The sequence below is a fragment of the Phocoena sinus genome, chromosome 15, assembly GCF_008692025.1.
Source record: "Phocoena sinus isolate mPhoSin1 chromosome 15, mPhoSin1.pri, whole genome shotgun sequence".
NCBI lineage: Eukaryota > Metazoa > Chordata > Mammalia > Artiodactyla > Phocoenidae > Phocoena > Phocoena sinus.
Genome location: NC_045777.1, coordinates 21,663,909 through 21,684,775, shown reverse-complemented (window position 1 = coordinate 21,684,775; position 20,867 = coordinate 21,663,909). Strand labels below are relative to the sequence as shown.

Genomic DNA, 20,867 nt, shown 5'->3' with positions numbered 1-20,867 from the left:
CAAAACTCTCATTCAATGCTGGTAAGAGTGTAATTGATACAACTGCTTTGGAAAATCCTTAGGCAATATCTATTATTCTAAAGGTAAACATACATATGCTGTACGATCTAGTAATCACATTCTTTGGTATATACCTAACAGAAATGCATACATAAATTTACCAATAGATGTGTTCTGGAATACACTATCCACAACTGTCCCCACAAAGAAACTACCCAAATGCACATCTATAGTAGAATGGATAAACTGTAGTATATTCTCCCAATGGGATACAGATGAAGACTTACCACAATTGGAGATCTTCAAAAGAATGGGTTACGGGCTCAGAAATACATAAACCAGCTTTCTGTAAGGAAGAGCGTATAACAAATTGCTAGTATGGCATGACTATAAAAGGCAATCATATACCTTTGTGGAATGGTCATGAAATCACACCTGTGTGACAATATGTCGATTACAGAAGGAACTGCTCAGAGATTTAGAAGCTTAGGAGTCCTAGATTCTATTCCGATAAAATGCAACACTGATTAAAGTGGCACTGCAAAGTTCGATGTTTATATAACTGACAGCAACTGGCGTATTCTGGCCCAGAAAGTGATACTGGGATGAGGCATTCAGAACAAGCTGATTCTCCGGGTGAGCAGAGAAAACAACCCAGAGTTCAACTGTGACAGACAGTGACTATATAAACCAGTTCTTGACTCTAACCCTTTCTGAGTTCAGTGAACCCCTTCCGCGGTCATAGAAAGCAGTCACTGGGGAGGTGGGAGGAGACAGCTGCAATCGGAGTGCTTGAGTGAACCCATTCCCCTGGCAGCTTCTTCCCCTCCTTCCCATCTCTTTCTGCCTTTTCACAGGAATGGGCTGTGTAAGATCCCTGGGCCATGGCATCCAGGTGGTGCAGACAAACGGGACAATCTGTAGGTGCTATACTTTACAGACACTTAAAAGATAAGACGCTAGGCCACAAGGTACTTATTGTATCATATAGTTAAAAAGTGAAAAAGGGAGGAAAAATCCGAGAAGTACAAAAGGAACTTAGAAAAAGAATGAACACCAAAAGGGAAGGCTTCATGGAGGGAGGAGGATTTATGTTGGGGTGGGGGGACTACACACTTGGGGCTGCATGGGAAGGCTGTTCAAGGAACAATTCCTCACAAGCAAAGGCCAGAAAGCAGAAAAGTTGTAGCCCCTAATAAAGGCAGAGACGAGAGGGAGACACCATCATGGCAAGTGAGCCATGCCTCACACAGGGGTGATGTTCTGATGAAACCACCTGCTCGGGGCCTTTGTAACTTGCTGTTCCACGATATATCCTCACGGCTTGCTCTCTCATCTTTCAGGGCTTTACTCAAATGTGAATTCTGAGGGAGGCCTTCTCTGATCACCCCAATTTAAAACTGCAACCCATCCTCACTCCTCTCCTGCCCTGCACTCCCAATCTCCTTCCCCTGTCTTTGAAATTTTCCTCCATAGCATTTAGTACCATCTGTCAAACCAAGTTATCCACCTATTTATTTGTTTATTGTCTCTCTCTTCCCACTAAAATATAAGCTCTATGAGGGCAGTAATAGTTGACAGTTTTGTTTATTGCTTCCAGCAAAGAGCAGGCATTCAATAAATGCTTGTTGAATCAATCACCATAGACCAAGGTCTGGCTCTCTTTGGTGGATCTTTGATATCAGATATGTGTGAACTGGAGTCTGGGAAAAACCCACCATCCTCTTCTTCTCCTGGGGTGAGTTATTCCTACAGGTAGTTGATCTCATCCATTACAGGAGGATCTTACTAGATTCACTCTCAGGAGGCAATCATAGTTCTAGATTTTGACTGTATGCCAGCCCATTTTTAGGGTGTTTCCAGACAGAATGAGTATGAGAACAGGAATCTGACAATCTGGGTGATAGTCCTGGCTCTGACAGTACCTGATCTGTGGTTTCCATGAATTTTAGTTTCTTCAACATAAAATCAACTTGGTGGATAAGATGATCTCTAAAACTTCTAACTTTGAATTAACTAGCACATGGTAGAAAGACTGGGTTTATATCCCAGAAATAGGAGTTTAAATAAAAGAATTGCCAACACAAGTTCTTGACTAGAAAGAAGAGAATTAATATTTGTTGAAAAAACCCACCATATGCTAGGCAATGTACATAAATAAATTCCTTGTCTACAAGCTGAGTAACACAAGGTTCAGACAGATTAAGTGATGCCCAAGGTTACACAGCAAGCAGTGGGATTCATGTCAAGCCTGTGTGACTCCAAAGGCTGTATGCATTCTTTTCACTACACCAGAGGTTTCCAACCCAACTGTTTATCAGAATCAAGGGGAAACAATGTAAGTACAGATTCCTGGGCCTCACACCAGATCTACTGAATCAGAATCTATGTTGGGGGTGGGGTGGAACAGGTATGTTTTGGGAATCTATTATATAAAAGCTTGCAAGGTCAGTCTGATGATCCATGAAGTTGCTAAGAGAGTAGAGGAGATCTCAAATGTTCTTACCACACACACAAAAGGGTAATTTTGTGAGGTGATGGAGGTGTTAACTAACCTTATTGTGGTAATCATTCTCAATATATATATACACGGATATGTGTATCAAATCATTACATTGTACATCTTAAATTTTACAATGTTGTATCTCAATAAAGATGGGGGGAACAAAGAAAAAGAAGGCTAAGTAGGAGTGGGGAGACAGGACTCCAACTTCTACCTAACAGTAATTAGGAGCCCTCCCTCATGGGTGTCAAAGGAGGCTGAGTGAGGAATCTGGACTTCTACCTACACTTGGAAGTAACAAGGTTGGTCCCCCCACCCCTGCCTTATCCTGCCAGAGTGGTTTCAGAGGAAGCCAACTAAAAAGAAAACTTCTATAAGGTCCAGAATCTTAGAACATAATACAAAAATGTCCAGTCAAAAATCATTCACCATACCCAAGAACCAGGAAGATCTCCAAATGAATAAAAAAAGAAAAATCAATCAATATACGTTAACACTAAGATGACAGAGACATTAGAATTATCTGACAAAGTTATTAAAGCAGCTGTGATGAAAATGCTTCAATAAGCGATTATGAACTTGTTTAAAACAAAAGAACAGAAAACCTCAGGAAAGAAATAGAAGATACAAAGAAGAAACAAACAGAAATTTTAGAACTGAAAAATTCAATAACAAAAAGCTCAGCGGATGGGCTCAACAGGAGAATGGAGGGGACAAAGGAAAGAATCTGTAACATGGAAGACAGAATAAGAGAAATTACTCAATCTGAACAACAAAGAGAAAACAGACTGAAAAGAGGCTCAGGGACCTATGGGACTATAACAAATGATTTAAGCATCCCAGCATGAGAAAAGAAAAAGGGCAGGGTTGAAAAAGTACTCAAAACACTGAAAGCTCCCCAAATTTGGCAAGAGACATAAATCTATATACTCAAGAAGCTGAGTGAACTCTAAACAGGATTACCCCAAAGAAATTTGCACCAATTATAATTAAAATTAGAAGTTGTGAAAACAAATGACAAAAAATCTTGAAAGCAGCCAGAGAAAAATGATACCTTGCCTATACGGGAAAAACTATTTGAATGACACTGGATTTTTCCTCAGAAGCCATGTAGGCCAGAAGGAAGCAACACAATAATTTTCAGGTGCTCAAAAGAAAAAAAAAGAACTGTCAACACAGAATCCTATACCCAGCAAAAATGTCCATCAGGAAAAAAAAAAAAAAAATTGGAATGAACTGGAAAGATATCCTCAGATGAAGGAAAACTAAGAGAATTTGTCACCAGCAGGCCTACTCTACAAGAATGGCTAAAGGAAATTCTCTAAACAGAAAGGAAACGTTAAAAAAAAGCATCTTGGAACATCAAAGAGGAAGAAAGAACATGGTAAATAAAAATATGTATAAATACAATAGGTTTTTTTAATTCTTTTAAATTTTCTAAATTGTGTCTGATAGTTAAAGCAAAAATTATAACACTGATGTGGTTCTAAATGTATCTAGAGGAAATATTTCAGACAAATATAAACAGGAAAGGGTAAAGAGACATAAAGGAAGTAAGGTACAGGGCTTCCCTGGTGGCGCAGTGGTTGAGAGTCCGCCCACATGCCGTGGAGCGGCTGGCCCCGTGAGCCATGGCCGCTGAGCCTGTGCGTCCGGAGCCTGTGCTCCGCAACGGGAGAGGCCACAGCTGTGGGAGGCCCACATACGGAAAAAAAAAAAAAAAAAAAAAGGAAGTAAGGTACATATACTTCACTAGACCTGTCAAAAATAAGTTATATACACATAATATGATACCTAGAAGAACCACTAAAATGGTTATATATATAGAAACACTATAGATAAATTGAATGGAATTCTAAAAAATGTTCAAGTAAAGGAAGGCTGGAGAAAAAAAGAAAATGGAGAAACAAAAAAACAGAACAAACAGAAAACAAAAGAATTAAATTTCAGACTTAACCTCTAACATATCAATAATTATATTAAATATAAAATGTCTAAATACACCAATAAAAAATGACTGTCAGAGTTGGTTAAAAAATATAACTACATGCTGTTTACAAGAAACTCACTTCAAACATAATGATATAGTCAGGTTGAAAGTAAAAAGATGGAAAAAGATATTATCATATAAACATTAATCAAAGGAAAACAAGACTAGCTATATTAATACCAGATAAAGTGGACTTCAGAGCAAAAAAATTACCAGAGACAAAGAAGGACATTATACAATGATTAAAGGGTAAATCTATGAAGAAGACATAGTAATCTTAAGTGTGTATGCACAAAACAGAGATGCAAAATGTGTGAAGCAAAAATGGATAAAACTGAAAGGAAAAGTATAGGTGGTCACCACAAGTATAGGTGGTGACTTCAACATTCCTCTCTCAACAACTGATAGAATAGCAATTATAACACAAGAGCTCAACTACACCAACCAACATTTACATAATTGACATTTACAGAATACTATTGACAGTAGGATATACATTCTTTTCAAGTGTCCACAGAACACACACCAAGATAGACCATATCCTGGACCACAGAATAAACCTCAACAAATTTAAAAGAACTAAAATCATACAGTGTGTTCCCTAACCACGATGGAATCAAACTAGAAATTACTAATAGAGAGAGAACAGGAAAATCTTCACACACCTGGAAATTAAGCAACACATTTCTAAATAATTCATGGATCAAGGAGGAAATGTCATGGGAAAATTTTACAAAATACATGGAAATGAGTGAAAATAAAAGTTCAACAAATCAAAATTTGTAAGATGTAGGTACAGCCATGCTGAAAGGGAAATTTATAGTACTAAATATATATATTAGAAAAGAGGAAAGCTCTTAAATGAATATCAATAATCTAAACTCCCACAGCAAGAACCTAGAAAAAGACAAAGAAAATAAAATAAAATAAAGCAAAATAAATCCAAAGCAAGCAGAAGGAAGAAATAATAAAAATCAGAGCAGGAATTGAAGTTTAAAACAAAAAATAGAGAAAATCAATGAACCAAAGAAATGGTTTAGAGAGATCAATAAAATTGACTTCTAACTAGACTGATGGGGGTGGGGGGAGGGAGAGGGAGAGAGAGAGGGAGAGAGGGAAGGAGGGAGGGAGGGAGGGAAGGAGGGAGGGAGGGAAGGAGGGAGAGAGAGAGGAATTCCCAATACCAGTCCTACAGACTGCAGATATCAAAGGATAATACAGGAATACCACAAATAATTTTATACACATAAATTTGACAGATGAAATGGCAAATTTCTCAAAAAATACAAACTACCACAATTCACACAAGCTGAAATAGATTACTGAACAGCCTTATAAGGAAACTGAATTTATTGTTTAAAGACTCCCAAAATCAAAGAAAAAAGAAAGAAGAAACCTTCAGGCCAAGATGGTTTCACTGCAGATTTCTACCAAGCATTTAAAGAAAATTAACACCAGTTTTACACAATCTTCTAGAAATAGAAGAAGAAACACTTTCCAATCCATTTTTTGAAGCTAGTATTACCCTGATACCAAAACTCAATAAAAAAATTTTAAAACGGCAGACCAATTTCCCTCATGAATATAGATGCCAAAATCCCAAACAAAATATGAGGAAATATAATTTAGCAGTATGTAAAAAGAATTACACACCATGACAAAGTAGGACTAAATTCCAGGGATGTAAGGCTGGCTCAATATTTGAAAATCAATCACTGTTATTAATATTAACAGGCTAAAGAAGATAAATCACCTGATTATATCATCCTCATCTTTCTGACCTCTAAATGTTGAAGTGTCCTAGGACTTAGTCACTGGGCCTCTTTTCTTTCTATACCTATTCCCCCTTATGACTCCCACATTTATAGCTCTACCTAAAAGATCTCTCCCTTGAACTCCAGACCCATAAACCCAATTGCCTATGAGATACCTCTACTTGGACAGGCATTTCCAATTAGACACATACAAATCTAAACTCCTGCTCTTACTACCCAAACCAGCTCTTCCCACAGTTCAGTACATACATGCAAACTCCATTCTTATGGTTGCTTAGGCTAAAACCCTTAGGGCCATATAAGCTCTTGCTTCTTTTATACCTCATACCTATGCTGTCAGTTAATCCTGTGATCTCTTCCTCTAAAATATTTCCAGAATCTGACCCTTTCTCACAACCTCCACCCTGGTCTGAGTCTTCCTTTCACCTGAGTTATCACAACAGCAGAACTGGTCCTCCTGCTCCTACCTTTGCACCCTTACTGTCTGTTTTCTACTTAATAGCCACATGCTCCTCTTTTGCTCAAAATGGTCCAATGGACTCTTGTTTCATTCCGAGTAATATCCAAAGTCCTTACTATTGCCTATAGTCCCCCACATGATATGGTCCCTGGCAACTTTTCTAAGCTCATTTCTAGCCTTCTGGTTCACATCACTTGAGCTGTCCTCCTTGCTGCTCCTTGAAAATGCCAATAATGGTCTGACCTCAGGACTCTGCACTTGGTTTTCCCTCTGCCTGGAACATTCACCACATAGCATAGGGCTTGTTCTCTCATTTCTTTGAAGGCTGTGATCAAATATCACCATATCAGTGAGGCCTTCTCTGACCAGTATATATAATACACGCCTATCCGCCCATACGTGCATTCCTCATACCTCTTACCTTCCTTTATTTTTATTCAAGGCATTTATAACTTTCAGGCTCATTTTACACACGTTTATCTTCCCCTGCAGAAGGTAAGCTTCCCAGGACATGGATTCTGTCTGTTTGCCTAGAATAGTGCTTCAGACATAGGTTCTCAAAAATTATCGGCTGAATGAATAAATCAACCACTGGCTTGGGAGTGAAGAATTGGGGATAAGATAACCTTGATTTGATTCCTGGTTCTGTCATTTCTTGTGTCCAAGTGACACTGATTACTCACCCATGTTTAATGTTTTCTCATTTGTCAAATACTGATAATAACCCATACCCCACAGGACTGTTGTAAGGATTAAATAAAAGAATGTTCATAATGTGCTTAATACACAGTGACTTGGTATAAAAGTGCTCAGTATATGACACTGTTACTTAATACAGAAAGATGGCCTAGATTTGGACTCAAAGGCCCTAGGTTATAATTATGACTAGATATTGAGAGTGATTTTAAGCTATTCACTTATTTTATATTAATTCACTCAGTCAGCTACGAATAAGGTGCTGGGGTAAAAAAGATAGATAAAGTAGAGTCCCTTCCCTCTAACCTTAGTTATGTGATCTTGGGTAGGTCACCCAAGCTCCCTCAGCCTCATTTGCCAAATGGGAATAGCATAATACCTATTGCATAGCTTTGTTGTATTAAATGAGTCACTATGTGAAAACACAGTGTCTAGCCCATAGCAGCAGCTCGTTATGTTGGCTATGATTATGATGATTCCATTCTGAAGGAGGAGTAAAAGCACCTAAGCGAAGAACAGTGCAGTATGAGCAAAAACAGGCATCAACTAGTACAGCGCCTCCTAACTGGAATCTGCCCACAACCGGTCAGTTCCACTATGATCAGGACATTTAAAAATTCTACTATGTCAAAAAAAAAAAAAAAAAATTCTACTATGTCTACAATAACCTAACTCCCTACCACCACCCCACAGCAGTTAGAACAAATTTCTCTGCTGATGTGATAACTGGAATTTAAAACTTTTTAAAAACAGTTAAAGGATAGAGTCTCAAATAGTGTTTCTTCAAGGAGGTCAACGAACCCACTGACTTCCTTACCCCACTCCCTCACAAAGTTAACATGTATTACTTAAGTTTGAGCAATAGTCAAATGAACCCCCAGAAGGCAGCCTGTAACTCCCTGAATACAACAACCAACTGAGAGCCGGGAGCACAAGGGTGTGTTTGACGGCGGTCCTGTCACAGACTAAACATCGGAACTGGCCACTAAAGGTGGTCCTGGAGGCCTAGTGGGAGCCCACCGCGTGAGAAGTCACCTTTGGAAAAAGAACAGCAAGAGCCAAGGCGTGGAGGCGTGAAAAGTGCACGTGGGTGGCTTGGCAGAACCAAAAAAGGCTTTTTGTGGGGGGCGGCCAGAGAGCAGGACACGTACAGAGGAAGAGTGCTGCTGGGGCCTGGCAGGTGAGGGAGAAAGGTCCCGTTCCATTCCCAAGTCATGATCTCTCTGCCTCAGCATCCCCTCAGGATCCCCCTCTAAGGGCTCGCGGTTGCTATCTCCCTCTCGTTCGCGCCACTCTCCCTTACCTCGTCTTCCAGCCTTTCACTCACTCTCGCACCTCCTCTGCCGCGCCGGAAATGACGCATAACTCGCGCGCCGCACCACGCCAGAAAGGTTCTGCGGGAGCGGGAGAAAGGGTTCCGGTGACACTCACTGCGCTGGCGTGCAGGCGCGAGCGGTCAAAGCGCCTTCCGGAGGCCGCCGAAGTGCGACCTTTTCCCTGTCTGTCGCTTTCGGAGTGCTCCGAGCGAGATTCAAAGAGGCATTCGCCACGGGAGGGGTGTTTTACTACACTCTGACTCCCCCCGGTGCCCCGCCACTCCGGCCCTTGCCCTTTGACCCTGCTCTCGCGGCGGGGTGAGAGGTCGGTGGCCATCTTGTGGCGGCGGCGCGGGCGGCTGTTACTGCGGAGACCCATCCCCTCCCCCTCCTGGCCCCCCGGCCGTCTGTCAGTCATAAAGAGTCCCGCAGGCCGCCAGGTGAGGTTCCGGCCTCGTGCCGTCGCTCTCCCCGCCGCACTGGGCGGCCCAGGCCGATCCCTGCCGGGCCTCACCGCCGCCACCATGTCCTCCTTCTCCGAGTCGGCGCTGGAGAAGAAGCTCTCAGAGCTGAGCAACTCTCAGCAGAGCGTGCAGACCCTCTCCCTGTGGCTCATCCACCACCGCAAGCACGCGGGACCCATCGTCTCGGTGTGGCACCGCGAGCTCCGCAAAGGTAAACACTCTCTCTACCCCCATGGGTCCTCCTCCCGGGTAGCCCTCTCCCGCACCCCGTCCCGAGGCCCCTCTAGCTTCTTAGCTGAGCCTGGCTTTCCAGGCCTGGGCCTCTGATTGATTGCGCTTCTGAGGTTGGAGACAGTGTTATCCCCATTTCTCGGAGAAGGAAACCGAGGCCTGGGAAGGTTTAAGGTACTTGTCTGAGGTTCCACCGACCGGGGCTCAGGACTCCCAGTTAATCCAGCCGCTTTCCTCTCCGGCTCCTCCTGACACTTGTGACCATTATTCTCTCGGCAGCGTTGAGCGCCTGGTGGAGGGTGCAGGCCTTAGCCTGTTGTGTGCCAGGCAGTTGCTGGGCATTCGGAGTAAGATTACCTAGATCGAGCCCTTGGCTCAGCCACTTGCTAGCTGAGTGATATCGGGCAAGTTTCTTCTCTCTAAGCCTCTGTTTTCTCATCTGTCAAGAGGACAAGGGTAACTGCCGCTTCCAGAGCCTTTATTCTGTGCCAGTCACTGTGCTAGGACCTTATGTATATCCTCGCACTTAGCCCTGAGCACTGCCCTGGGAAGTGGGTACAGTCACTGCCCTTGCAGAGAAGTCAAGGGGCCACCCCACCTAGACCTTGCCTCTCAGGTTCCTCTTCTCATGCAGCTCTCCTTGGTTCTAGACCCTGCTCAGCATCTGGCAGCCACTGATTGAGCTCAGCCTGTTGTGTGCCAGGCACTGGCTTGGGAGCTTGATAGCATGTTGGCTCCAGAGGCCAAGTGCCTCTGGAGCCTGACTTTGCCATTTACTGAGCCCCCCGCAGCTTCACCTCTCTTTGCCTCAGTTTCCTGATCTGTAAAATAGAGATAATGATAACTGATACTGTGCCTTTGTTCTGTGCCAAGTGCAGTACTGATATCATTACATACATTGTCATTTTTTACGGTCTCAGAGTTCTGTGCAGTAGGAGCTCAGCAGATGAGAAAAAAACGGAGGCTCAAACAACTTGGGGTGAAGAGTAAACAGGATAATCCACATGAACATCTAGCATGGTGTCAGGCAGAGTGTAGGCACTGGATAAATAATGGTGAGGTGGGATACTGATTACTCAGTGTGGGGCATGTTCTTTGCCTCAAATTGCTTACAGTCTGCTGGGGAAAGATGGGCACCTACACAGCTATCTGATACCCCAGTGAGCTTCATAGCAGAAAGCTGAGCAAATGAAGCTTAACGCTGTTTTGGACAGCCTGTATGTGGTAGGCCCTTTATAGCATAGGAAGTAACTCTACATGTGTTCTCTGCTATCTGTGAGGTCAGGATGTCACTCTGTTTTACAGATGAGGAGACTGAAGTGGCTAAGTGGTATTTTCAAGGCCTTAGAACTAGTGAGGCTCAGACTACATCAGACTGGCAGACACCAAAATCCAGGATTCTTTCAGGAGACCCAGTTCTAGTCCTCTGGCAGAGACCCCCCCCCCCCCCAAATATCGTGTGCTGTACTGAGATGGGGGTCCCCTCAGCCCTCAGGGTAGTTAGGGGATAGATCCTGGGCCTCCCAGAGCCCCATTCATGTACCCCACTGTGCCATCCAGATATCATTTCTGTCATCTGAGATGTGGCGGAAAAATTCGAATTGCTTTCTACAGGATCCTATCTGGTAGGATCTCAGAGGCACGTCAAAATCCACCTCAGGTGTCACTTTTGTGAAGCCATCTTGATTCCCCACCTCACCCTATTTGAGATACAGAAAATAAAGAGTACTTTCGTTTATGAAGCTCCTTTAACCCTAATCTCATATGATGAAACCTTAAGTTGTAAGTAGGTCAGCATTATTATCCCCATTTTATAGATGAGAAGATACAGATATGAAGAGATAAAGTGCTTTGTTAATGAGTGTATAGTTGGGACATTAGCCCAGAGCTCCGAGACGCCGAAACTTGTTTTCAGGTACCCGGTGCATCAGTGCACTTAATAAGTGAAGGTGATCATCTTACTCCAACCAAACCCGTAGTGCTTTTTTTTTTTTTTTTTTTTTTTTTTGGTACGCGGGCCTTTCACCGCTGTGGCCTCTCCCATTGCAGAGCACAGGCTCCGGATGCGCAGGCTCAGCGGCCATGGCTCACGGGCCCAGCCGCTCCGCGGCATGTGGGATTTTCCCGGACCGGGGCACGAACCCGTGTCCCCTGCATCGGCAGGCGGACTCTCAACCACTGCGCCACCAGGGAAGCCCAGTGCTTTTATTTATTAGAATTAATCTGCATTTATTTCATTCTTACTAGTTATGTCTCTTTCACTGCATTATGTTTTGAGGGAGAAACTAGCTCTTCTAGTTGTCCGTAATGTACACAACATTTAGCATGGTGCCTGTTAACAGAGTTAAAAAATAGTTCAGGTGTTAAATTGTGGTCTCTTGACATCATTTTCATGGCTGAGTAAAGGATCCAAGCGGCACTGTCTAATAGAGCTTTCTGTGATGAGAGAAATGTTTTATATCTGCTGTGCAACAAGGTAGCCTCTTGCCATGAGCACTTGAAATGTGTGACTAAGGAAGTAAACTTTCAAATAAATACAATTGAAAATTTAGTTCCTGAGTTTTGTTAGCTACAAATCAGATGTTCAGTAGCCACATGTGGCTAGTGGCTATCATACTGGACAGTGCAGAACTAGAGGATGCTCTTCCAAGCATCAGTGTACAGTTTCCTAATACCCAGCCTTCCTTCATGAATTGAAAATGCCCCCGCACTGAAGTGGAAAAAGATTTTGTGCCCTAATGTTAGAATTGACTAGCCCTTTAGGTTCTAGCCCACCCTGAATCTTTAAAAATGGACATTTCTATCTATAGCCAAGTCATTTCCTTAAGACATTTCACAAACCGTCTCTGTTTTGCCACCAAATATTTATGAGACTTTAAAAGTTTTCTTTTTCCTGCTTAAGTACTACTTCTATTCATGATGTGTTATTTTCTTTCCATTCCCTAGGAATAATTCTTAATTTATCCCTTTGGGCTCTGTTCTAGGTAGAACTTCTCCCTTTCTTTTTGCAGCAGTTTGGTGTAAAATACCCTAAGATGAACATTTTTTAGTAGTGCTTTTGTACCTTACGTTTGTACTACTACTACCTTTAGTAGTGCAGGTAAATAGGCCTTTTTTTAAAAAAAAAAATTGCTTTCTCTAGATGTCAAAACCAGCCAAACAAGTGAAAAATTTTGGTCAGCCAGTAATTTAAACTTTGCTCAATAACTATTTCAACCAGTTTGGAATGGGCCTCGGTAGGGAGTGAAAGAATCCATACTGACATATTGGAAAGACATTTGAACAAGTGAGTTACCACCCAGGGCTGGAGTAGAGGGTGTGTGTGTTGTGTGTATTATGACCTTGTGTGTTCAAGTGCTCTAGGGCTTTGTGGGTTTTTGTTGTTGTTTGTTTGTTTTGGCCGCACTGCGAGGCTTGTGGGATCTTAGTTCCCTGACCAGGGATCGAACCCCGGCCCCTCGGAAGTGAGAGCGAGGAGTCCTAACCACTGGACCTCCAGGGAATTCCCTTTAGGGTTTTGTTTTGTTACCTTTACACACATGGTGCTCATGTTGATTATTCAGGATGCTGGATGTGGAGGGGAAAAGTTTTATCCTGAATTCCCATTGCTAAGTTTGAGGGTGATGAGAATTAATTGGCATTGTAGATAGTGAAAACCTTGGCTATCTTAGCTATCACATTTGTAATACTGCAAAACGTTTCAGGTCTTGAATGGCCAAATTGACATTTTACAATATGGATTCTGGGTTTTTTAACATAAAGTATATTAGTCCGATTTGCTTTGTAGAAGTTCTGTTTTACTTTTTTTTTTTTTTAATATTTAGTTATTTATCTTTGGCTGCTTTGGGTCTTTGTTGCTGGTGCGGGCTTTTCTCTAGTTGTGGTGAGTGGGGACTACTCTTCGTTGCGGTGCACGTGCTTCTTACTGTGGTGGCTTCCCTTGTTGCAGAGCGCAGGCTCTAGGTGTGGGGGCTTCAGTAGTTGTGGCTCGCGGGCTCTAGAGCACATGCTCAGTAGTCGTGGTGCACGGGCTTAGTTGCTCCGCGGCATGTGGAATCTTCCTGGACCAGGCTTCCAACCTGTGTCCCCTGCATTGGCAGGCAGATTCTTAACCACTGCGTCACCAGGGAAGCCCTCTTTTACTTTTAAATCTAACTTTCATGGCGTTATAAACTTGGTAGTTTAACTTGCTGCAACATCCTAGAACAAGGTTTGCTTTAAAAAAAAAAAAAAAAAAGCTTTTTGCCGTAATCATACCTTTGTAGCAACAGTGGGATATTGAAGCTATTGACACTTTTGTTCTGTTTTCGAATAATAATTAGAACAGTTAAAGATAGCTCCAGGTTTTCAATATTCTCATCAGTTGGCCATCTAAACTAGGTTATTATCAGGTTAATGCATTTCAGGATATCCATATTTAATTTTATGGGCACTTTAAGTCATCAGTTTCAACTATAACATGCTTTAAAAATCTTGTTTTTAACTTGTTATTCTCCTGTAGCCACATTTTAAAATGTCAGATCTTGAGCTTGCTGTGTCAGAATTTAGACATGCTGTGTGCATTTCAAAAGAAACAGGAATGGTTTCTGAGAGCAGTGGAGTAAGGACTAGTAATTCAGGTGTAAAGATTGACATAGGGCTTGCTTGAGTCTTTTGGGCACTTTGACATTGGAGAAAACTTAATGTTTTGAACTATCTGATTGTGTTATTATTTATTTCTTTTAAAAGAAAACTGGGACCAAAAATGATAGTGATGTAACTTTACGGTTGAAAAGTTATGTGCATAGAAGCCAGGAAATTCAGTAATATTCCCCCAAGCAACTGTAACTCAGACATATTGCATGAGGTTTTTATGGTTTAATGCATGCTACCGTATAGAGTAATAGGAAATACTACATTTAGTAGGTATAAGAAAGAAGAATTATATTTTTTGTGGGAGCCATAATTTTGCATATCCAGATTTCAGACATGTGTAAACTTTCAGGGATCATGTAGCAATAATGTATATTTGTATTTTGAGATAAATATCCATTGGTGCATCTAGAGATTCCTCTGGATTGTGGAGTTGATAACATTGACTGATTATGGTTATTGGAATGTTGAAAGAGAAATTCTTGGTCTAGGAGCATAAATTACAAGTATCTTTTAAAACTGAAACTTAACTCAGTCTTTCATTCTATGGTATTTGATAATTAACAGTGAGTAAGAAATGCTCATTTTTGCAATATAATAAATGAAAGTCTTGGTTTTAACATGTCTTCTGGAGATGTATTGACAGCTTATCCTTTAGGAATTGACTGGAGAATACTGACTGCTTATCCTTTAGGAATTTTCTTTGGATTATCTTAATTTTTACTGCCAATTAATTACCCTGACTAAAATAACACAGAAATTAAGACGGCGTATTCTTTTTTTTTTGAAAAACAATTTTATTGAACTATAATTCACATTCCACACAAATCACTCTTTTAGAATATACAATTCAATGGTTTTTAGTATGTTCGCAGTTATGCAACTATCACCACAATCAATTAAAATGGCGTATTCTTGTTTTTTAGTTTTTTCAAAATTGTATTCTCAATCCTGTTTTACTAGACACCTCCAGGAATCCCTTAAATTGTTTTTTTAAACATAGCAGTCTTGACCTCAAGTAGATAATGCTTGTCTTAGTGTTCTTTAGGAGTAGCTTAGGGCAGAAGAATGGTGGATTGAGAATTTCCTTGGTGTAAGCTAAATTATCTTCTTTTCTTTTTTTCCAGCCAAATCAAATAGAAAGCTTACTTTTCTGTACTTAGCCAATGATGTCATTCAAAACAGTAAAAGGAAAGGACCTGAATTCACTAGAGAATTTGAATCTGTCCTTGTGGATGCTTTTTCTCACGTTGCCAGGTATGTTTTCGGGTTTTTTGTTATGTTTTGTTTTTGAATGCATTACCTTTTCCTTTTTGTTCTTTCTTTTTTGTGTGTGATAGCGTTTGTAACTTGACAACTTCATACTTTAAAGAGAGGTACTTTATAGAGAGTTGCAGAGGCCAAATTGTGGTTTTATATTTTGCCTGAACCCTTGCGAACTATCTCAGACAAGTAAATATTTTGATGCATTGAAGGGACTCAGTCTAGCACTTGAAGCACATCTTTTCTCCTAGATGTATTCACTGTTGAATTCACTTCTTGAATGTGGTACTTTCCTTGGTTTGGCTGAGTTGTCTCATTAGCTTATGGTCAAAAAACAAAGCTAAATAGTACAAGGGAACTTTCCAGTAACAAAGCCTTAATAGCAAGAAATTAGTTGCTGTGCCTTTGTTTTTACTTACTTCTGGATGTCTACATGTCTAACTTAGTAAAAATAGTAGTCATTACTGTACCTGCAAAGATAGTAATTATTAATGTGGAAAGTAGATATTTGCTCTGGCTCTGTCATATTAAGTGTGTGCCACTATTGTGTTTTGTGACAGAGGACGGGGGTGGGTAGAGCATACTTATAGCTGATATCACGGAAACTATACATTTAATTAAAAGTTTTACAAATCAATTTTATTTATTTAAAAACAAACTTTTTTGTAGATATGTTAGTTGCCTAGGAGGAGCAAAGAAAAACTATTTTTCACTAGAATATTAATAAGCAAATCAAACAAAACATCTTTGCCAAAGGAAACTGGGACGGGTGAGAAGGAGACTAGTGGGTTAAACGAAAATTGTTCTAAGGTCTAGAGTGTATGTGAAAGACCTTAAGTGTGAAAGTAAGTCTGGCATTCTGTGAAAGATTTGGAAAGTTTGAAGGAGTGAAATGAGAACTCCATCTAGCTTTGTAGAGATGGATGAAAGATTTTTGTTACTCAACTGGCTTTTTTTTTTTTTTTTTTTGAACATGTATACTGAAAAAGCAGAATGTTTGGGGACTTGAAAAAATATTGAGTTGTCATAACAGAGAATAAGCTTAGAACAGACTACTAGAGTAGCCCTCTGAAATTGGAGACAGGCATTTTCCTGTTTTGAGGAGAGTCAGTTCAGTTTCCTAGACATTGGCTGTAGCTCTGCCTCCAACACTGAGTGGCCTTGGATGTGTTACGTAGTTTTTTGAGCCCACATTTCCATGTTAGTTAAAAGGGAATGTCACCACCTGTCTCATTAGAGTTGTGAGGCTAAAGTAAAACAACAGTGCTCAATCCACAGTCTTTGCCCATTCATGGGAGTATACTATATTATAAACTATGTGAAGAGAAAAACTGTTTCTTTTTTGTTCTTTCCTGTATTCCAGACACCCAGTAGAGTATCTGGCACAGAGCTACTGGGTTTTGTACCTTCGGGAACACCATTTAGATAGTCTTGACGTGAATGGTGTCCCAGGAGCTGAGCAACATTGTGGTCTGTCCTGGCACAGAGTAGGGATTCAGTAAGTAGTTGTTGAATAAGTTAATAAATTTAGGGTATAAGAAATTGACTAAAGTAATTCCCTATAGGGATAGTAAACATAACATTTTTCCTTAAAAATTTAACAGTAATCATAAGCTGCTCCCAAATCAGAAAAGTGTAAGTAGAAAAGCGGGTGGGAGAGGGGGGATGAGCAATACCAGGATTAAAAATTTTTCTACTTGGTTATCATCTTAAAACCTATCTAGGAGACATTGTAAAAATGTCTTGGCAAATTCTGTGGCTTTATGGGGAAAATAGACCTGATCCTTTTAAATAAAAATAGATAGCTCTATTACCTTTCTTTTTTGCATTCTTCTAGTTCTTTTAAGGTCCCGTTCAGATATTATATTCAAGGTCCCCATGTCTCTAAGCTCCCTCCCCACCCCACCCGCATTATTAGAATAGAAAGTCCAGCCACACCACTTCAGTCCTGATGCACCTTATCAACAGTAAAAAGTGCTCTCTGTACAGTTTTTCTGTGGCCAATTGATGAACAAAGATAGTGTGGACCCATTAATATTGACTAAAATAGATTAGGAATCTCTTTATGATAATTTCCTGCCTCCTCCCTCAAACCCCCTAGCCCCTAGGAAGGAAACAACAAACCTCTCAAGTCAGAGAAAGCTGCCAAGCTCATGAGGTAGTTTTAATTTGAATGGCAGTTTAAGTAACCAGACTTTAAACTTATTTTCCATACAAATGCCTTCTTGTTTTCTTCTCAGTTTGGAGATAGTTGTGCACTTAATCTTTCCTTCAGGATGTATTTAAGTGCCTTTGTGCAAAGTACTGATCCAGACACTAGGGGGGCAAGCAGTGAACAAGGCAGACAAGGACAAAATGAATAAGATACTTCTTTGAGAGTGATAATATGGACATAATAAAATAGAATGACGTTCTTGAGTGGGATCTCTTCTAGTGTGGTGAAGGAAGGCCTCTCTAAGGAAGTGACATTTGAGGTAATCATGCAAAATAGGAACAGCTATTAAAAAGAACCTAAGGTACAAATAATCTTGGCATGCTAAGAGGATCAGAATGAAGTCCATTGTGGTTAGAACACAAGGAACAAAGGGGAAGTCATATCCAGGTGAGATCAGAGAGGCAGGCAGGTAACAGTCACACATGCCTTGTAAGCCTTGGGAGAGAGTTAGGATTTTGTTCCGATGGGATGTCAGTGAGGAGTTTTAAGCAGGAGAATGATATATTCCAAATGCCTTGTTCAAAAATCCTTCCAGCTTGGGGTGGAGAATGGATTATAAAGGCCAAGGGAGAGGCAGGGACATGAGGTAGAGGGTGTTGCTCTAGTGTAGGCTAGAGATGACATTGGCTAGGATTCAGGAACATTGAGGAAATAATAGCTTCCACTTGTTGAATGTTTACTTTGTTTACTTCATGGGTAGATTTGTGCCCCCCCCCATGTAAAACTGATAGGATTAGTGGGAGCTTGGTAGTGAGGGGAAAGAGAAATCAAAGATTATTTCTAGGTTTTTGACATGAGTATGTGGATGGCTGATGGTGCTGTTTACCGAGGTGGAGTTTGAGGTAAAGATATGGTAGAGGGAATCAAGAGTTTTGTTTTGGCCATGTTAAGTTTGAGATGGCTAATAGAGATATTCCAAAGGGTGATGCCATATAGGCGGATGGATGAAACAGTCTTGAAGCTCAGTAGGAAATTGATTTCTGGAGACATAAATTTGGAATTATCACCATATACATATTTATTTCCTGTTATAACAGTCGTGGGTCCCCAAGACCACTTCCAGGTCCGGTGACTTGCTAGGAGGACTCACAGGACTTGGGTATAGTTGTGTTCCTGGCTATGATTTATTACAGTGAAAGGATATAAAGCAAAATTAGCAGAAGGGAAAAGGTGCAAGGGATGAAGTCCAGAGGAGACGAGGCATAAGCTTCCAAGAGTCCTTTCATAGTGGAGTCACATAAGACATACTTAATTCCTCCCCCTTTGAACTGTGGCAACAAATGTGAAGTGTTTTCTACCTGAGAAGCCCATTAGAGATGTAGTACCTAGGGATTTTGTTAGGGTTGGTCACAGGCACTCTGCCAAAATTCTAGGCTCCTGAAGGAAAGCAGGTGTTCAGCATAAACCATACTGTTTGTATAAACAGTTTAAGCACAGTAAACCACCCTTATCAGTTAGGAAATGATAGGCGCACTTCTGAAATCCAGGTTCCGAGATGCCAGTCAAGGGCCAACCTCGTGAGCAGGCCTGCTAAGGGCAGCAGTCTCAGGCCTCTATGTTAACTCTTTTCTACACAATTGCAAAGGACTGTTTCTGCTCTGCCTTTACATGAGGTGCTGTTGGAAGTGCTGAGGATACTTAGAAAGAATTTATGCCCTGAGTAGGCCTGCCATAGGCCTACTGTGCATGGGATAAGAGAGAAGTTCACAAATTATAGCGGGTGTACCAAGGCAGTGCCATTAGAGCTGCAGAGGAAGAAAAGGCCCCCACGCTGGCTTGGCAAGCCCTTTGGTATCCAGCTGACACTTCAAGCAGTAGTCCTACGTGTGTATAACACATACTTTTCACTTTTTAGATCACATTTTCAGTGGTTGAATTTATAAATATTTAGAATTAAGATACTAAGTTGTGTTCTGCAAAATAAGTTACATATGTACTTATTTATCATCTTTCAGTTTATTCATTGATAAGTGGCAAAGATTTTTTGTGTTTTTTTCACTTAAAGATTTCTCAAGTTAGAATGGAGTTAATACAACTTGAAAAGATAGCTCCTTGTGTCATAAAATGACTTTTGCTTTGGTTGTATCCAATTTCAGGTGCTAAAGTGACTTCCACTTCATTGGAGCTACTTAGGGCAAAACCACATCAGTAAAAAGATTTCTTGACTGTTGTTTCTATATCTTTAGACCTTAGTTGGCAAAATTTGATTTACTGTAGTGCTCAAAGAATTAACCTATCATGGTTAATTATGTTCACTAATTAAAGTAGAGCACCCTTTTGGCTGTAGCCTTTAGTGGTGAAAGCCTTTTGAAAATCTTTTGGTTACAACAGGTTTGAGCATCCATTATCCACTATACAGTAGTGTGACTGCAACTGATTAAGACTATCAGTCTTAATCAAGCCCCAAATAGCCCCAGGAATGGTGGATGGTGGTTGGATGGGTGTTGTGCCCCTCCCAACCCTTCTAACTAAATCCTTGATAAGAATTTGTTTTCATGATTGGTTTCTCTTCTAAGAGAATTTGCAGAGAACAGATTTTATGTTAAAAGTACCGACCAGTTAAGTTCTGATTAGTTGTGATTTTGTTACAGTAGTTATAATGACTTTATTTTTCTAAAGCCTGCATTTCATCACATTAGGGACTTCCCATTGCCTTCAGGATAAAGGCCACATGTTTAGTATGGAATTTAAGGTCCTCTGTAATCTAATTCCACTGTATCCCTCCAGATTCTTCTGCTGTTTCCACCCCCCCACCCCACCCCACCCCACCCCATATAGTACTTCAGCCACCAGAATTACTCAGAACCTTTTGCTCTTCACCTTGTTCTCTTTTGGGGATTCCATTCAAGCGAGAGGAGGAAGCATGAGCATAGGCACACGTAACAGTGGCAGCAAGTGCTGAGTAGAAAATCCTTACCGTTGAGTGTTGCTAGAACATGAAGCCTCGGGTAGGGTGTGGAGAGGTGAGGGGCTGCTGGGTCAAGAACCTAGAGGTCAGGACCTAGGCCTTGTTCTTTGTATTCCAAGCACAGTATTTCAGAAACCTTAATGCGCAGATGAATGCTTAATTGATATCTGACATGAATGACCTTGATGTGGTAAAATGGTCGTTGAAAGTTAACTAATTGTATGGCCTACTGAAACCTTTCTAACATTTTTTGGAAAAAACATTGCAATTAAATATTTACTGTGCTTGTTCTGGGGCATATAGCAGTGGGGGGAAAAGACAAATCCCTGCCCTTGTGGAAATCCCATACAAATGGAAAGAGAGTATAAACAACAGGGAAACCGTATATATAGCACATGAGAAGATAAATTGTGT

At 40.9% G+C, this 20,867-nt stretch overlaps 2 protein-coding genes across 13 annotated transcripts in view; one reads left to right on the top strand and one right to left on the bottom strand.

The window, feature by feature from the left end:
- TTI1 (TELO2 interacting protein 1) overlaps positions 1–8,783 on the bottom strand; it is an 86,212-nt gene extending 77,429 nt beyond the window's left edge. For 4 of the 8 annotated variants that reach the window (XR_004345852.1, XM_032605760.1, XM_032605756.1 and 1 more), the window contains exons 1-2: positions 8,728–8,761; positions 288–346 (exon numbers count right to left, since the gene is read on the bottom strand). The gene's annotated coding sequence lies outside the window, so the exon portion shown is untranslated. Of the gene's footprint in view, positions 1–287; positions 347–8,727 lie in introns of all 8 variants that reach the window. The other 4 variants (XM_032605759.1, XR_004345853.1, XM_032605758.1 and 1 more) reach the window with 4 other exon arrangements.
- Positions 8,784–8,806: 23 nt separating this feature from the next.
- The window catches only part of RPRD1B (regulation of nuclear pre-mRNA domain containing 1B), an 84,621-nt gene continuing 72,560 nt past the window's right edge, over positions 8,807–20,867 (top strand). For all 5 annotated transcript variants that reach the window (XR_004345709.1, XM_032604536.1, XM_032604534.1 and 2 more), the window contains exons 1-2: positions 8,807–9,415; positions 15,195–15,324. Coding sequence is in view for 4 of the 5 variants with exons in the window: in XM_032604536.1 (XP_032460427.1) it covers positions 9,265–9,415; positions 15,195–15,324 (281 nt within the window). In the remaining variant the exon portion in view is untranslated. The remainder of the gene's footprint in view (positions 9,416–15,194; positions 15,325–20,867) is intronic.